General features: G+C 48.3%; 1 protein-coding gene across 1 annotated transcript in view; it reads left to right on the forward strand.

Moving 5' to 3' along the window:
- The window catches only part of IGSF21 (immunoglobin superfamily member 21), a 249,825-nt gene that overhangs the window by 199,513 nt on the left and 31,598 nt on the right, over positions 1-18,714 (forward strand). Inside the window, exon 4 of the mRNA XM_060080255.1 lies at positions 9,095-9,213. Within this exon, the coding sequence (XP_059936238.1) occupies positions 9,095-9,213 (119 nt within the window). The remainder of the gene's footprint in view (positions 1-9,094; positions 9,214-18,714) is intronic.

Raw genomic sequence — 18,714 nt, forward strand, 5'->3', positions numbered from 1 at the left:
TGTTTGTCAATCAGACCTCAATAAACCTGTCAACACATTTTTTGGTTAAAGGCAAGGATCCCAGGAGACATAGTGTAGGGACAAAGTAACCTAACACATTGCACTACCCCGAAGACACGGCAGGATGAGATCGGTGCTTGTTATGATGACCTTGATCCAGGGTCAACTTAACTAATGTCCAGCTGATTTCTCCTAGGAAGGAGGAGGCATATAGGTAGACTCAACTAAAAAAGAGACACCTTTATAGTGATGTCTGACGGTCCCCAACTTACGATAGTTCGACTTACAATGTTTCAACTTTACAGTGGTGCAGAAGCGGCATACATTCAGTAGAAACTGGGCTTCAGATTTTGAATTTTGGTCTTTTCCCGGACTAGCCATATGCACTACCAGACTCTCTTATGTTGCTGGGCAGGACAGCACGCTCTCAACCAGTCACAGGATCACGAGTGTAAACAACCGATACATTTACAACCATTCTATACCCAGGTAATGATTCTGTTTTTCACTTTCAGTATAGTGTTCAACAAATTGCATGAGATATTCAACACTTTATTGTAAAATAGACTTTGTGTTAGATGATTTTACCCAACTATAGGCTAAGGGAAGTGTCCGGAGCACAGTTAAGGTAGTTGAGGCTAAGCTATGATATTCAGTAGGTTAGGTGTATTAAATGCATTTTCAACTTCTGATATTCTTAATTTTCAACTGGTTTATCAGGATGTAACCTCATTGTAAACTGAGGAAGATCACTATTGTTCTGTGTTCTTCCACGTTATGTATTCAACACCGTAAACATGGTAGACGCTTAATAGTTTGTTTTAAAATTTTAATACATTCATGGTGCAGGGGGAAAAAATCTGACAAGCGCCTACAGCATGCCAGGCTCTGCTCTAAGTGCATGTCATTAATTTAGGTTTCAGGCTCAGCAAAAGTCACTTACTGGATCATCTGATTTGCCAACAGTACAGGAAAAGTAACTCAGAGATCCGTTCCCTGTTTCATCCCAGCCCCACCCTCTGCTCCCAAGTCCACGATCTCCAGTCTGGGAGAATCTAGGACTCTTCCCAGTGGAAAGACAAAGTCAGGAAAGGAAAGATGATCAGAGGCTGTAGAGTTGTATCAGGTGTGGAGAATGTGAATACAACTGGCTCAGCAAACTCCAGGCATCAGAATTAAAGGGCCCACTGGAAGCTGGAAGAAGGGAATTTAGGAAAATAAAAGACCATCCCTTCTCCCAGCAGGGAGGAAACAGATGGCTCTCAAAACCTGGAGAGGTGGCAAGGCTCAAAACAGAAATATGCTCAAGAGCAGTGGAGGGAAATTCCGGTCCCAAGGGAATCAAATTAATTTGCTGGGAAAGGAAGATCTGACTTACAGTGTGGGGATGGCAGTGGGGTTCCAAAGACCTCTCACGGGCTCTGGCATCCATCAGGCTTGGTTTCAAATCACAGCACCCACCTGCTCACTCTGTGACCTCCTCACATTCCCTCTTCTCTGGGTGCCTCAGTTTCCTCATCTATACAATGGGGTTAATAATATTATTATTGCTATATAATACATACCAGAGCAGGTTTTATATACTGCATTATAATAGGGTAGTGTCAAGGATCCAGGGAGATAGGGTAAAATGCTTAGCACGACACCTCTCATTGTAAATCTCTATAAATATCAGCTCCTTCCAAAGGCTGTAATCCCACAAGGCAGATATTATAACACCCAGTTATCAGATGGAGAAACCGAAGCACAAAGAAGCCAAAGGGCCTTACCCAACCTCCCGCAGCTAGTCAGGTGCAGAGCCCAGACCAGAGCCCAGGGCACCTAACTCCTGGCCCTGGTAGCTTCTGCCGCCCTCATTCATACAATGAATATTCCCTGAGCACCTACCACGTGGCCAGGCTCGCCTTCAAGTAGCTCATATGCTTCTCTGGGAGGGAAAGCAAAAGGGTACCAATGTAGCATGATATGGATAGGTAGGTGCTCCCAGACAGACACAGGCCTGGGGAGGTGGAGAGGGACTCTGTCTGCACAGGGAAGGGCGGGCAGTCAGGGCAGCCTGCCTGGCAGAGGCAGCATCTGAATGTAAAGCCTTAGGACCACTATGTATCTAGTGATTCTAGTCCATTGGATTTTCAAGCCACACCATTTTGGGCTAAGACCTTGAATTATCCCACGTCATCTTCTCAATTATCCGAAGGGGAGGGATCATAAATGGAGAAAGTGAGACTCAAATGCTAGGCTTTGAAAGATGGCTAGAGGCTTGCTGTGTAGATAAGCAAGGAAAAGCGGTGCAAGCAGAGGGAACAGCCTGGACAAAGAGGCACAGAGGCAGGAGACAAATCCTTGGCATCTCTGTGTCTACCCCTTCCCCCACCCCTAAGGCTCAGCACAGGGCGTGGTACACAGTAGGTGTAAATACTTATGCTGAATATAGACAGACTACAGTCCTGGCCCTGGGCCTTGTGAGGCCCCGGTGACCAGCTCTTGCCTGGCCTCACCTGAGCCATGGGGACAGCCAGTGGGGTCTCCGCTATCTCTGTGCCCAGCTTTTCAAAAACACAATTACTTGCCTGCCCTTCAGAATCACTGTCAGTGTTGGTAAACTCCAGCTGCTAAAGTGCATTACACTGAACTTGCCAGAAACCTTTGCCATTATTAATAGTTTATTGATTGCAGCCCATGGCTGATGAGAGCAGGACTCCTCACCCTCAGCCCCCTAGGGGCCCTGCTATCTGCAGAAGGCCTTCTAGCCAGCATGCAGATCAATGCCGCTCAAATCTGGAGAAAGGGAGTCTCTGGGCCTCTTAATCCACTTTAGAAGGATAACACTGAAGGCACAAGCTCAGATGAGGTGCTGAGAAGAGGCAGATTGGTCCAAATCAAAGCTGTGACTGGAAGCTCTTGGATCTGCAGATAAGAACCAGAATCTGCCTTGGGGTGGGGAAGGGGATGGGGGGCTGCATGGCTTGCAGCAGAGGGAGGCTCACACCATAGCCTCCTGGAAGGTCTCACCATCCACCCATTTAGCAACTATTGATTGAGTACCAACCATGATGGCAAGCACTGTGCAAGGCCCTGCGATACACTGGTAAGCGAGCTGGATGCAGATCTTGCCTTCATGGATTTTATGGTGCATGGTGTGGGGGAGGAGGACATTCATGAGTTACAAACATGTCATTAAGTTACAATGTAGAGAAGAACTGCTCAGGAGAGACATGCAGAGACCTGCTGTATCAGTTAGCTATGGATACATAACAAGCAGTCCCAAATGAGGATGGTTTAAAGCAATGTATTATAGCTCACAAGGTTGGGGTTGGCTAGGTTCAATCCCGAGTGTGGCCTTGGCTGGACTAGCTGGGCCAAGTGAGGCCTCCCTCCACTTGCTCTCAGCCTCCATCAGAGGCTTGTTCTCAGGACAGAGGCAGAGGGAGAGAGAGAGAATTCTTTTGAAACTTGGAATTTGCACACCATCACTTTCACCACATATTATTGGTCAAAGCAAGTCACAAGGCCAAGAATGGGGGAATAGACTCCACTTCTAGGTGAGAGGAACTATAAAGGCACTTTGCAAGATACAGGGAGGCTGTTAATCCAGGCCATCAATGCAATCAACTTCCACAGCCACCTAGTCCAGGTGGTCACTTTCTAAGTGACCTTTGTAACTTGAAGGATGTAGCCAGGGGAAGAAAATGCAATATTCTCAGGAAAACAGACTGTCGCAATCAAAAGTGCTGAATCAAAAAAGATACTTGGCTCAATTCACCTAGGACTGTCACCTATGAGGGATCCTGGATGGGATTCTGGAACAGAAAAAGGACATTAGTGGGAAAACGGGTGTAATTTGGATAAAGTCTGGAGTTGAGTTACTAGCGATGTATTAACACTGGTTCTTAGTCTGACAACAGTACTATGGTCTTGTAAGAGTTAACAATGGGGGAAACTGGGTGAGAGGTGTTTGGGGACTGTATTCTCTGTGTAACTTTTCTGTAGATCTAAAATAATTTCATAATTAAAAGTTTCTTTTTGAAAAAAAAGGAACTTGGCACATGGGAGGAATGGAAAGAAAGCCATTGTCACTGGAGAATGGGGGAGCTGGGATACGGCAGGAACCAAATGTGCTGAGCCCTGTTGGCCCAGATAAGGATTCTGGTCTTTATTCGAAGAGCAGAGAGAAGCTTTTGAAGGGCTTTAGGTAGGGGAGTACCACTAATCCCATTTGCATTTGAAAAGATCTGGGTTCTACCTTGCTGCACAGATCAGGAGGGAGATTAGCAGAGGCAGAGAAACCAGTTAACTATTCATCCCATATTCCAGGTGAGAAAAGATGTTGACAGTGGAGATACAGGGGAGACGATGGTTCAGGACATATTTAAGATGCAGAACATCCAGGACTTGGTCACTGATTGTGTTTGGGGAGTATAGAAATAGGAGATATCAAGGATGGTGCCCAAAGTGTGGCTTGGACCTCTGGCAGAGAGCAGGACCATTCGTGGAGGAAGAAACATCCGAGGCTGTAGAAATAGTCCTAAGCAAAAAGCTGCCTCCTTCATAAAGCACCAGTCTAGATGTCCCCTGAGCTGTCTTCTATACCACCCGTGTCGTGTCACCCAAACATATTGCTTGTGTTACTGTCACCTGAACACGAGTGCAGTGATTTCCTAAACATGTCACCTGTGTCCCTAGCACAGAAATACAACTTCTGCCTATATCACCCTATGTGGCGGTTACCTGTGCATTCCCACCTGTGTGTCAGCGTGTCATTATTTTCTGTAGCTGCCAGCTCCATGTGTCCCCGGAGCCTCTTTCTTTACAGAGCTGTCACCTGAGCATGTCACCTGTACACCTGTCACCTACACAAGGCCTTTAAGAAAGTTGCCTCTATAACAGGCACCTGTGAGTGTCACCTAAACATGTCACTCTAGGTGGCTGTTATTCAGCAGCCCTGCCCAGTAGAGAGGCTATTTTTTTTAGTCTAGCTGAGTTACAAACAAAGAAGGTAGTTTCCAGAGGGGAGACAGTTCCCTGCTGCTTCCGCTGTCACGGTGTCCTTTTCTCCTGAGATGGGAGGCAACATCTTCCCCACAAAGCTTCCCTGATGAAAAGCTCCCTGTTCTTTAAGTCCTTTTGCAACGGTCGGTAGACCAGATGTCAGCCTCTGTGTATTCTATGGAAATGAAGGTGTTTGTTTATGCTAATGTGGGCTGGGCGATGGGAGGGAAGGAGGCTCTGTTAGATGGGTTGGCTTCCTCCATGAGACCGGGGATGGAGAGAGAGAGGCTGGGAGCCCAGGTGTGTGTGTGGGGGGGGGGGGCACGGAGGGTGGGGGAGGTGGGGGACAATGAGTCATAGGAAAAAGTAGCTGGAAGCCAAAGCTGTGGGTGGGGACAGCTGAAATGAGAGGAGAGAGGAGTGACTCTGTGGCTAGATTGCTCAATAGAAACAGATGGAGAGAGAGAGGCTTAGATGATGGAGAGGGAAATGTGTTCGCTATGGGGGTGGGCGCGAGGAGCGGAATTGAAGGAACGCCCCTTCTTGGCGGCAGGGCTGGTACAGGCATCGAGGCATCCAGAGCCTGTGCTCTTAGCCAACGCCCTCTTCCTCCACCAGGTTTCTGATAAGACTGCTGGGCCAGTTTGATGGGTACAGCACTAGGCTTGGCATATACTAGGGTTCCATGAACATGAACTTCTTCCCCCGGGTTTCTGCTGTGGCGTGAGAACCTCCAAGACCCAAACACAGAGACCCCACTTTCTTCAAGTTGTGGCCAGAATAGGCTCCCCTTCGGCTGCATGATGAGGCCCAGAGAAGGCTGGAACTTGCTGGAGGACACACAGATTTCCCTGATGCAGCAACAACATAGCTTCTGAACTCCAGGTCAAGTCTCTTCCCCTTCAAAGTGTCCAGATCTCACTTACCAGGAATCCCCTCTCCCTCACAGGGCATCACAGGATCCAGGAGCAACAGGTAATGGTCCTGCGACCATTTTAATGTGACATTTCTGCTCACAGAGGTCTTGCAGTAACATCATCACATTTAATCCTCACTGCAGTCCTGCAAAGCATCAGCCCCATATTTTAGATAAGAAATGGAGGCTCAGAGACAGCATGGCTTACACAAGGTCCCACAGCATACCAACAGTGGGGGCAGGATTTGAACTGGGCTCTCTCTAACTCAGTGTCAGAGAGGAGTGAGGAAAGAGCTGCCCCGGTGACATTTCCATGGGGAGAGAGAACAACAAACCAACTCATTTTATCGTGGTCTGACCCTGTAGAAGGATCTAGAACAGAAATTGTCAAACTACAGCCTGCAGCCTGTAAACCAAGAATTTTTTTACATTTTTAAATGGTTAGAAAAAAATGGAAAAAGAGAATAAGATTTCATGGCACATGAAATTGTATGAATGCAAGATTTGATGATTATAAGTAAAGTTTTACTGGAACACAGCCACGCTGTTTCACTTACTAAGGGTGGCTGCTTTTGCTCTACAAGGGCAGAGTTGAGTAGTTGTGACAAAGACTGTAAAACAACAAAGCCTAAAATATTTACTCTTTATTTTTACTTTCATTTTTTAAAGATTTTTTTATGTGGACCATTTTTAAAGTCTTTATTGAATTTGATACAATATTGCTTCTGGGTTTTTTTGTTTGTTTTTGTTGTTTTTTATGTTTTGGTTTTTTGGCCACGAGGCATGTGGAATCTTAGCTCCCCGACCAGGGGTCGAACCCACACCCCCTGCATTGGAAGGTGAAGTCTTAACCACTGGACTGCCAGGGAAGTCCCAATATTTTACTCTTTAGAGGACATGTCTGGAAGAAGGTTTGAGGGAACATCTCCTGTCCTCATGGGTCGCCTCCTCTGAGAAGACCTCTTGACCACCTCGGGGAGAATCAGCTGCTCCCCGCTCACTCTATGCATGGATAAGCTCACCCTTTCCCATGGGATTTGAGGTTTTTTAAATGAAATATAGTTGATTTACAATGTTGTGTTAGTTTCAGGTGTACAGCAAAGTGATTCAGTTTTATATCTATATATATCTCTCTCTATATGTAGATACTCTTTCAGATTCTTTTCCATTATATGTTATTACAAGATACTGAATACAGTTCCCTCTGCTATACAGTAGGTCCTTGTTGGTAATCTGTTTTATACATAGAAGTGTATATATGTTAATCCCAAACTCCTAATTTATCCCTCCCCCCACCTTTCCTCTTGGGTAACCATAAATTTGTTTTCTGTGTGAGTCTATTTCTGTTTTGTAACTAAGTTCATTTGTGTATCTTTTTTTTTTTATCTTTTGTGGTATGTGGGCCTCTCACTGTTGTGGCCTCTCCCGTTGTGGAGCACAGGCTCCGGATGCACAGGCTCAGCGGCCATGGCTCACGGGCCTAGCTGCTCCGCAGCATGTGAGATCTTCCTGGACTGGGGCACGAACCCATGTCCCCTGCAATGGCAGACGGACTCTCAACCACTGCACCACCAGGGAAGCCCTGTGTATCATTTTTTAGATTCCACATATAAGCAATACCATATGATATTTGACTTCATCTTACTTCACTTAGTGTGATAATCTCTAGGTCATCCATGTTGCTGCAAATGGCATTATTTCTTTTTTATGGCTGAGTAATATTCCATTGTGTGTGTGTGTGTGTGTGTGTGTGTGTGTGTGTGTGTGTGTATACCACATTTTCTTTTTTTTTTAACATCTTTATTGGAGTATAGTTGCTTTACACTGGTGTGTTAGTTTCTGCTTTATAACAAAGTGAATCAGTTATACATATACATATATCCCCATATCTCTTCCCTCTTGCGTCTCCCTCCCTCCCACCCTCCCTATCCCACCCCTCTAGGTGTCACAAAACACCGAGCTGATCTCCCTGTGCTATGTGGCTGCTTCCCACTAGCTATCTATTTTACATTTGGTAGGGTATATATGTCCATGCCACTCTCTCACTTTGTCTCAGCTTACCCTTGCCCCTCCCCGTATCCTCAAGTCCATTCTCTAGTAGGTCTGCGTCTTTATTCCCACCTTGCCCCTAGGTTCTTCATGACCATTTTTTGTGTGTTTTTTAGATTCCATATATATGTGTCAGCATATGGTATTTGTTTTTCTCTTTCTGACTTACCTCACTCTGTATGACAGACTCTAGGTCCATCCACCTCACTACAAATAACTCAGTTTCGTTTCTGTTTATGGCTGAGTAATATTCCATTGTATATACGTGCCACATCTTCTTTATCCATTCATCTGTTGATGGACATTTAGGCTGCTTCCATGTCTTGGCTATTATGAATAGTGCTGCTATGAACATTGGGGTGCATGTATCTTTTTGAATTATATTTTTCTCTGGATATATGCCCAGGGCTGTGTTTGCTGGATCATATGACAACTCTATTTTTACTTTTTTAAGGAACCTCCACCCTGTTCTCCATATTCCCGTGGGATTTGGGGCATTGATCAACTTCCCTGCCTCCTTGTCCATTGGGAAGGGGGGCGGTCCTTGGAAACAAGAATTTTACTGTGTTTCTTCCCAAGTCTCCAGGGCCATGCATAAAGTGATAGCATGGCCGTGTGGAGAGAGGAATTCAGATTCCCATCCTGACTCTTAATAGCCACATGCGTGGGGGGGGCAATTACATCCCCTCTGGAGTCTCAGTTTCCATGTTTATGAAATGGGAAGAGCGATTCCTGTCGGGGGGGCAGCTGTGAGGAATGAATGTGCCGGTGGACCAGGTGACAGTTTTGAGCCTGAACCACATGACAGGCGCCTCAGTCCATGTCATTTTCAGGGGCCCCTGGGAGCGGGCACGTCCCCATCCCTGGTTCAGCAGCTGAAAGGAGCACAGATTTAACTCTAGTTGAACACACAGCCCACACCTTCATCCTCTGAAGCATCAGGCACAGGGCCTGGCATACAGTCGGTGTTCCATAAATGTTTCTTCTGCGCCCAGCACAGCATGTGGGCATTGCATGGTGGGTCCAGGAGCGTTGTTGAGAGAAGGCTGGATGGTGGGGCTTTGGGGTCGGTTTACTGCAGCGCTGTGACTGCCAGCCCCAGGCAAGAGACCCTCATCCCACTCCTCTGCTTCCCCACAGGCTGCCCGAGGTCCGCATCTCTGACAACGGTCCTTACGAGTGCCATGTGGGCATCTACGACCGCGCTACGAGGGAGAAGGTGGTCCTGGCATCAGGCAACATCTTCCTCAACGTCATGGGTGAGTGCAGGGCTCTTGGCACTGGCGTCACTGTGTGCGTGCACGTGTGCCTGTGTGTGTGTGTGTGTGTGTGCGCACGCGCGCGCATGTGCATACCCACGCACACAGAGGGGCTGTCCTGGGAACCACCTGCCAAAATGCCTGCTGTGCTGGCAGTGGACCCTCTTCTCTCCCACCCTTGCCCTCGAGGGCAGGAGGCCAGCCATGCTGAGGTGTGACTGATGTGGCCTCTCAGGAACCCCTTCTCCTACCGGCACTGACACCCGGACCTGAGGAAGGCCGGGCTGTGCCTCATCCGTGCAGCCTCATGGACCAGGCACTTTGAAGGGGCTCCGACATGTTGATTGGAATGGATGAGGGGCGCTGAGACTTCCCGAGGGGTGGCAGCCTGCTGAAGCCTCTGGGCCTCAGTTTCCCCTTCTGTAAGATGGGGGTGGGATGCAGGCCTAGTGGATCACTCACGGATCTCCTAGCCTCAGGCTCTGCGACCTGGTGAGGTCACAGGGAGAAAATACTGAGTTGTATGGGCACCTTTCCCAGGTGAAAGCCAGGAGCCACGTTCATGGAAATACCTGTAGCAAAGTGCAGTGGGGGTGGGCACTCCCCTGGGGGGAGGACCATCCAGGAGCCCCCAGGGTGGGGGAGGGGGATTGAGACAGCATGTCAGTGCCGACACACACCTCCTGCAGAGAGAACGTTCCCTCCCTGTGCCTCCCAAGCCTTTTCCAGGCCGTTGAAGCAGCAGGGGACAAGTTAGAAGCGTGCTGGACTGGATGTCTGGGTTCCTGGGTTCCCACCCTGTGTCTGTGCCTCCATTTCTACATCTGTAAAATGGGGATAAGAATACTAGTGCCTGTCTCTGGCTGGCTGTGTCCCCTACCCAGCCCCGGTTTCCCCACTTGTGAAACAAAACCTTTCTCCACGTGGTCTCAGAAGCCCCTTCCAGCGCTGACATTCTTGCCGGGCGCAATCTTGGGTTCTGGGTCAGCTCTGCTGCCAGGATTCCAGGCACTTGGCCTTGACTCCGGACTCTGTGTTCCCTGATTTTCTTATCAAATGATATTTATCAGGGAAACAAAGCTTGCCATACTCGGGCAGCCAATGAAAGCATAAAGGCCTCGTGGAAGCCGCTGTTTCTGGGGAAATGGAAAACCTCCACAGGTCCGACCTCCAGAGGGACATTGAATCCTGTAGCAGCAGTACGTGGTGTGTTCTGGCTTCCTGGGGGACAGGCCATGGCCAGGAGGTGGCAGTGCCAGGAAAACCTCCCCTCTTGCAGTCGCCCGCCCACGGAACAGCTTCTGTAATACTTGGACAAGGAGTGTTCTTGGTACCCAGCCCTAGGCTGGTCACACCAGGGAAGCCAGTGCAGATGAAACTCAGTTTGCTCCATCAAGGGGCTCCCAGTCTGATGAGGGATGTGTACTCAATTGTTTATTCATCAGATATTTATTGAGCACCTACCACGTGCCAGGAAATGGCCATATACTTTCAATAGGAAACATCTTTGTCCTTGGGAGTTCGCGTCCAGTGCGTGAGACAAACATAAAACACATGTGTAGATGGGTAAGTGAGGTGATTATGGATAGTGATAAATACTGGGAAGAAAATCACGCAGGGTAATGGGGTCAAGAGTGGCTTACAGGGGAGGTGGCAGTCAGTTTAGGGAGAGGCTCAGGGAAGGCCCCTGGAGGCCACGGGGTTAAGTGCTTTCCAGACCTTATGTCAGTTAGTCCTCACAGCCAACCCAAGAGGAGGTGCCAGCACTATTATCCCTATTTTGCAGACATAGATATAGAGGCACAGAGAAAGCAAGCAACTTGCTTGAAGTCACACAGCAAGGATCACAAAACCTTCCTGTGAGATCAGGCTGCTTAGTGTTGAGACCGGAACCCAGGTGTCTTGACTCCTGGGCCAGCTATGTTGCATGGATGGAGGCAGTGTAGAAGGTCCAGCTGAGGCTTTACTCCCTGGTGCCTGTGAGCAACCAGAGTCCTCAAAGCCACCTCTACTATGAGGCGCACTCCTCACCCATTCACCAAAGGCTCCTGAGCAGGTTACTGTCCCTCTGTGGCCTCGGTTTCCTCATCCGTACAATGAGGTGGTAGAACCAGATAACCCTGAACCTCCTCTGCTAGTTCCAACTGAGGCACAAAGAGGTCTCGTGGGACCAGCCCGGATTGCACAGCCGGCCGGACAATCCCAGCTGAAGAAGGTGGTGTGCTCCCGGTAGGCTCCGAGGAGCAAGGGGCTTTGTACTTCTGGGCTCCTCCCAGAGGGGGGTGGCAGTCAATCCAGGGATGGGGCAGACAGCTCCCGGGATCCCACTTATGAGCAGGAGGCTGAGGCTACCAGGAGGGACCAGAGAGGGGCGGGGCCAGGGATTCCACCTCACCCATCCCAGTGCCCCCAGGAAGGCTCCGACCCCTAGAAGTTCAGCGCATCCCTGGGTGAGACTCTCCCTGGAATAGCACCCCCCATCTCAATCAATCCTCTGACTGTCCCCAGTGCTCAGAGGTCACCGTGCTTGTCACTGGTCCCTACAGCCTAGCTGTCCCCTGAGGGGTCAAGTCCACTGGTACTTGCCACGCGGGCAGGACCTGATGCCTTGCCCCATCATGGCACATGCCTGACAGTGCGTGAGCTTCCAGCTTCATGCGCATTTTCCGACAGAATCCTGGCGACAGCCTGTGAGCTGGGAGATGTTATAATCCCCGTTATATGAGGGAAAATAACGTGTCTAGGGTCATAACAGCCATCTGAGGCCAAAGCCCATGGTCTAAACCAGTGGCTCACCCACTTGAATGAGCAGCAGAATCACCTGGAGGGCTTGTGAAGATACAGACTGCTGGGTCCCACCCCCCAAAGCTCCTAATTCAGCGGATCTGGGGTGGGGCCCAGGAACCTGCATTTCTCACAAGTTCCCAGATGATGCTGATACTACAGGTGCCAGGACCACACTTTGAGAACCACTGGTCTAAACCACTGGTCTAAACCTCTAAGTCTTCAAAAAATACTAATTCTGTATATATCTCTATTGATATCTATATCAATACATGCATCAACAGCTGTATCTATACTCTTACCTATATGCGAATGTATTTCCCCTTCCTCCTTACAATTGTCACCTCACCCCGGACACAGGAGGATGCCCCATCTGCATACAAGTTAAAGACATGCAGGTTTGGAGCTGAATCCCAGATCTACCATGCAACCCTGGATTCATTAGTTTCCCTGGGCCTCTGTCTCCCCATCTGTAAAATAAAGGTAAGGATGCCTCCTTCCTAGGATGATTGTGAGGTTTAAATTAGAAAAGGGTTGGGCTTCCCTGATGGCGCAGTAGTTGAGAGTCCGCCTGCCGATGCAGGGGACACAGGTTCGTGCCCCGGTCCGGGAAGATCCCACATGCCGCGGAGCGGCTGGGCCCGTGAGCCATGGCCGCTGAGCCTGCGCGTCCGGAGCCTGTGCTCCACAACGGGAGAGGCCACAACAGTGAGAGGGCTGTGTACCGCAAAAAAAGAAAAAAATATATATATATATTAGAAAAGGTTTGCAAAACACCTAGCCCAGCACGAGGCAGCTAAGAGGCTCAGTAGGCCAGATTTTACTGTCTTTATTAACGTTGTCTCCGGCCTGCCTGCTCTTGGGCACGGCTGTGGCTGCCTCTTTCTTGCTCCTGGTTTTAGCCCTGGCACAGAGAAGTCCCATCCACTATTCCTGACTCCAGGGAGCTTTAAGCCAGTCTGAGAAGTGAATGCTCACAGGTTTGCGCCCACTGGCTCCTTGGCAAGGGGGTCCAGTCCTGCCCTGTTTCTGGGTGTCAGGGTGACCGGCCTCTGTGTGATCATCCTCCTGTAGGTCTGCCTGTCTGGACATCACATGTCTAGGGGAGGAGCCAGGCTACATCCCAAGTTTGAAAATGACAGCCACACCTCAGTCTTGGACAGTTTGTGACAGTTCCACCGTGCTTCCCATAGAGCATTTCGCCTGATCCTCACCACGGCCCCTCAGGGCCAGGATAACCATTATCCCCAGTTCCCAGATGAGAAGACTGAGGCTCAGGGAGAGGAAAGGATTGGCTCTGGGCCCCACAGGGCTGTGGCTGTCCCTGTCCCAGAGCAGCGTGGCTTCTGAGGCTCAGCAAGGTCCGGACGGGTGAGGGGAGGGCTGGGAGAGACAGTGGGGCCGAGTATAAGGCAGTTTCCTGCGTAGCATCTCCCATAACCCCGGCGGCCACGTCAGCCCATGAGGCAGAAACTGCACTATGCCCACTGCATAGACCCAGGCACAGAGAAGGAAGCGGCTTACTTAGCCAAGGTTGGGAGGATTAAATGAGACGATCCATAGCACAGAATGTTCTGAGCCCACGCACAGTCCGAGTGACGCATAAACAGTATCTCTCTACAAACTACTATATATAAAAGAGATGAAAAACAAGGTCCTACTGTATAGCACAGGGAACTATATTCAATATCCTGTAATAAACTGAATGGAAAAGAAGATGAAAAAGAATATGTATGTATGTATAAACAAACCACTTTGCTGTACAGCAGAAATTAACACAACATTGTAAATCAGGGAATTCCCTGGATGTCCAGTGATTAGGACTCCACGCTTTCACTGCCCAGGGCCTGGGTTCAGTCCCTGGTCAGGGAACTGAGATCCCACAAGCTGTGTGACACAGCCAAAATAATAATAATAATTTTTAAAAAATCTCAAAAAAAACCATTGAAAATAAACTGTACTTCAAAATAAATAAATGAATAATAATATCTCTCACAACAAATAGCGATCATGTCAGTTAAAAATCAGGCACAATTAGAAAGGTTTAAAAATTGCCCCTGTTCCCCCTTCCTCCCCCATGACTGTCTCCTTTAAATATATTTCAAGGCAGGTTTCAAAAACTAAAGTCAGCTCATTGTTTTGGCCTGTCTGTGGCATTGCATAGAAAGACCCTTTCTTGTCACACACACGCACACAGAGACCTTCCCTCCAGGTAAGTGGAGGTCATTGAAAGCTGGGGTCTCCTTTGGGCCTAAGCCCTTAGGTCTCCTAAGGGACACTAAGGGCTGTGCAAGGAACAGTGGGGCAAGACGGCCCCTGTCCAATTTGGGGGTCAAAGGGAAACTTCCCAGGACAGTAGGGAGAGGGTAGCCTAGAGGGTGGGCAGCGCCCAGGCCCCCACCTACATCAAAAGCACAGAGCAGGTCCACCGGAGAGCTGGCCACCCCAGCCCGCTATCACCAAGCCTGCATCCATCCAGAACATTCTAATGCGCTGTTTCCAGAGGCCTCTGGGTGGAGACCAAAGTGCAAGCGCAGCTGTAATCTCACGCCTGTAACACCCCCGCTCTGTGGCGGGGAAAGACTTTTGGGAGTCCCATGGGTGACACCGAGGGTTCGGGCTGCACAGACTCATTAAAATGTTTTCATCCAAGCAGCAGATAAATTGTAAGCCAGTTTGAATGTTGCGTGCTGGACCCCGGGAACGCACTGTACACAGTCACGGAAGGCTCTCGGAGGCTCTTCTTGGGGGTGTAGTTTATGCGGGGGAGCGTGTTGAGGCTGGGACGTTACAATCAATTAAATGTTGAGAGGCCCAGATACTCCCACCCGCTGAAGCCAAAAGAGGCTGTTCTTTTGGTTTCGCCACAAGACCAAGGGACAGGGTTTCTTGGCCCCCCTCGCCGTGCAGAGTTGCCACTGAGGGGACCTTTAACCCAGAGCTAATAATCAAGGTCACTAGCCATCAAGCACAGCTATCTGCCCAGCCCTGTGTGCTGAGTATTCAATCCATGGTTCATCATGTGACCCTCATGAGCACCTCCCGAAGTAGGCATTGTCACTCCCATTTTACAGATGAGGAAACGGAGGCTCTGAGAGTTTAAGGGACTCACCCACACGAGTGCCAGAGCTGGGGCTCCCAGCAGGTCTGCCTGGGACCAGAGCTGGTGCTCCTAACAGCATCTTTGAGCTCCCAAGGGGAAACATCTCAACCTTTGGCACAAAAGCTGTTAGTGACACAAATGTCAAGCAAGCATGAGGGGGAGGCGGGGAGCAGTGCAGAGTAGAGAGAGTGGGGACCCTGGGGAGACTGAGCCCCAACTGGGAGCACTTGGCACTCAAAACTCAGATGGCCAGTGGGGCTGCTGTCCCTCTAGGGGGCTTGCAGGAGTCTGGGGGGAGGAAAAGCACGTCCATCAGTGTCTCCCGCTTCTCCATTCTTGTGCCCCAGTCCCCGTGAGTGGTTCTCCCATCCGCTACTACCCAGCGCCCCCTCACTACTTAGACCCTCTGAACGGAGCACTGAACTTGGAGTCCAGCCGACCTGGGTCCAAATCCAAGTCAGTGTCCACGTGTGACATGGACAGTCCAGTACTGAACTTTCCTGTCTGGTAAAAACAATATCAGAGTGTCTTGTTGGTTGAAATATATTAGAAGGTGACTTGGCTGTCTGTACACACGGGCATTCTAAATCTCATTTATTCATTCATTTTTCATTCATTCATTTATTTCCCAAATATTTATGGAGCACCTGGTACATTCTGTTGCTGTCGTATGCATGGGAACTCAGCTTCGGCAAGTGGACAGACAAAATTCCACATCCTCAAGGAACAGTCAGTGCAGGAAGCGAGGCAGACACGAACAAGTAGACAGCTGGGACCTGTGATATGTCAGAGGGCAGTCAGGCAAAGCAGAGGGAAGTGGGGCTATTGTAAACAAGGTGGACAGCAAGGCCTCTCTAAGAAGGTGACACTCAAAGAAGGTGAGGCCCGAGCCATGTGGGTTTCATGCCTTCATGCAACCAATTCAATGGCTACTTACTTATTCATCATCTCCCCGGTGCCAAGCAGAGTTCTAGGTGCTGAGAACACGTCCCATCGAGGGACGTAGCTCATGGTACAGATGCAGAAGCAAGGTTTGGGGACTGTGCTGCATCCCCAGGGCTGCCCATAACACGTGATCATAATCTGGGGGCTTAAAGTGAAAGGAACGTATTCTCTCGCAGTTCTGGAGGCTAGAAGTCCAAAATCAAGGTGTCGGCAGGGCTATACTCCTTCTGACAGCTCTAGAGAAGGGTCCTTCCTTGCCTCTCCCAGCTTCTGGTGGTTGCCAGCAATTCTCAGCATCCTTGACTTGTAAATGCATCATTCCCATCTCTGCCTCCTTCCTCACCTGGTTCTCCCTCTGTGCGTCTGTGTCCCTGTGTCCCAATTTCCCTCTCCTTGTCCTTACAAGACAATGGATGAGGGCCCACCTTAATCCATTATGACCTCATTTTAACTTTACATCTGCAAAGACCCTATTTCCAAATAAGGTCCCATTCACAGGGTAAGGACTGCAACTTATCTTTTTGGGGGACACAAACCCACAACAGTAACTGACCCAGGAGGGAGCAGGGCACATTCACTGTCTGATTCCAAAGCCCACACTCTTGGCTGCCAACCACAAGAGTCACTGTTCATTGTGTGTTTGCTCACCTGCCAGGCACCGTGCTAAGCTTCTCATAGGGTAACTTATTGAACAGTCACGACAGCTCTGGAAGGCAGGTACTGCCACTTCCCTTTTGACAGATGAAGAATCTGAGAGGCTACATCACTTACCCAGGCCACCCAGCCAGCTAGTGCCAGAGCAGGGGTAGATGCATCCTATACGCTTAACCACTCCACTCTTCTAGACGTCACAGAGTATTGTTAAGCATTAGTAAAATGTTCTATCTTGGGATCCCTGTGTCTCTTCTGGAGGCTTCCAAGTGAGGTTAGCAGATAAAGGTAGAACTTTGCAACCCAAGGCCACAATGGCACCAAACCACACTATATGCTTTTCTAAACCTGAGGCCAGAGGACACGGAGAACAGTTGTTAATAAACTTTGCATAGCTTGTCTTTTTTTTTTTTTTCAGTGTGTTTTACTGAATTTTTATTAAGTGCATCTGGTGCCTTTTTTCCCCCTTGTTTTTGTTTAAATTGATTTTTATTGCAATAGAATTCACATAACTTATAATTCACTCACTTAAAGTACACGATTCAGTGGTTTTCTGGCCTGGCCTCATGGAAATGGGTTCAGCCTCAGTCACCCCCCAGCCTGCCTGTAGCTCTCACCAGCCCCAGAGCGAGTTTCTTCTAATGGAATAAAATAGAGTACAGAAATGAACCCTCACATTGATAGTCAACTGATTCTCGACAAGGATGCCAAGACAATTCCATGAGGAAAGAAGAGTCTGTTCCAAAAAATGGTGGTGGGACAACCAGATAGCCACGTGCAAATAATAAAGGTAGACTTTCCCTCATACCATGTACAAAACTTTACTCGAAATCCATCATCAATCTAAATATAAGAGTTAAAACTATAAAACTCTTAGAAGAAACACACAGGAGAAAACTGTGATTGTGATTCCATTGGTCTATCTCCAGTGTGAGTTGCTTGCTCCCCTGCTGTGTGACTTTGGGCCACAAGTTCATGGGAAGTTCTCCCGTGGCCAGTTCCTGGACCTTTTCCAATAGAAGAAACTCACCCTGGGGCTGGTGAGGGCTAAAAGCATTCCTGGCAGGGTGACAAAGGCTGAGCCCACTTCCTTGAGGCCAGGCCAGAATCTAGGATTTCTGGAGAGCTCTGAGGCTCTGCTTTCTAAGACCGGATTCTTTTATTTTTTAAAGGTTACACTCCATTGATAGTTATTATAAAATATTGGCTATATTCCCCGTGTTGTACAATGTATCCTTGTAGCTTATTTCTTCTGTTATTAAAAAATTTTTATTTTGTATTGGGGTATAGTTGATTTGCAATGTTGTGTTAGTCTCAGGTGTACAGCAAAGTGATTCAGTTATACATATATGTATATCTATTCTTTTTCAAATTCTCTTCACATTTAGGTTATTACAGAATATTGAGTAGAGTTCCCTGTGCTATACAGTAGTTCTTTGTTGATTATCTATTTTATATATACTAGTGTGTATATGTTAATCCCAACTTCCCAGTTTATCCCTCCCCCCACCCCTTATAGCTTATTTTATACCCAATAGTTTGTACCTCTTACTCCCCTACGCCTATCTTGCCCGTCTCCCCATAGGTAACCACCAGTTTGCTCTCTAGATCTGTGAGTCTGCTTCTTTTTTGTTATATTCACTAGTTAGTTGTATTTTTCAGATTCCACATATAAGCGATATCATACAGTATTTGTCTTTCTCTGTCTGACTTATTTCACTTAGCATAATACCCTCCAAGTCCATCCATGTTGCTGCAAATGGCAAAGTTTCATTCTTTTTAGCAGCTGAGTAGTATTCCATTGTGTATATGTATATATATATATACCACATCTTCTTCATCCATTCATCTGTTGATGGACACTTAGCTTGCTTCCATATCTTGGCAATTATAAATAATGCTGCTATGAACATTGGGGTGCGTGTATGTTTTTGAATTTGTGTTTTTGGTTTTTTCAGATATATACCCAGGAGTGGAATTGCTGGGTTCTATGGTAGTTCTGGTTTTAGTTTTGTGTA

This window comes from Mesoplodon densirostris, chromosome 2 (genome assembly GCF_025265405.1).
Source record: "Mesoplodon densirostris isolate mMesDen1 chromosome 2, mMesDen1 primary haplotype, whole genome shotgun sequence".
Classification (NCBI taxonomy): domain Eukaryota; kingdom Metazoa; phylum Chordata; class Mammalia; order Artiodactyla; family Ziphiidae; genus Mesoplodon; species Mesoplodon densirostris.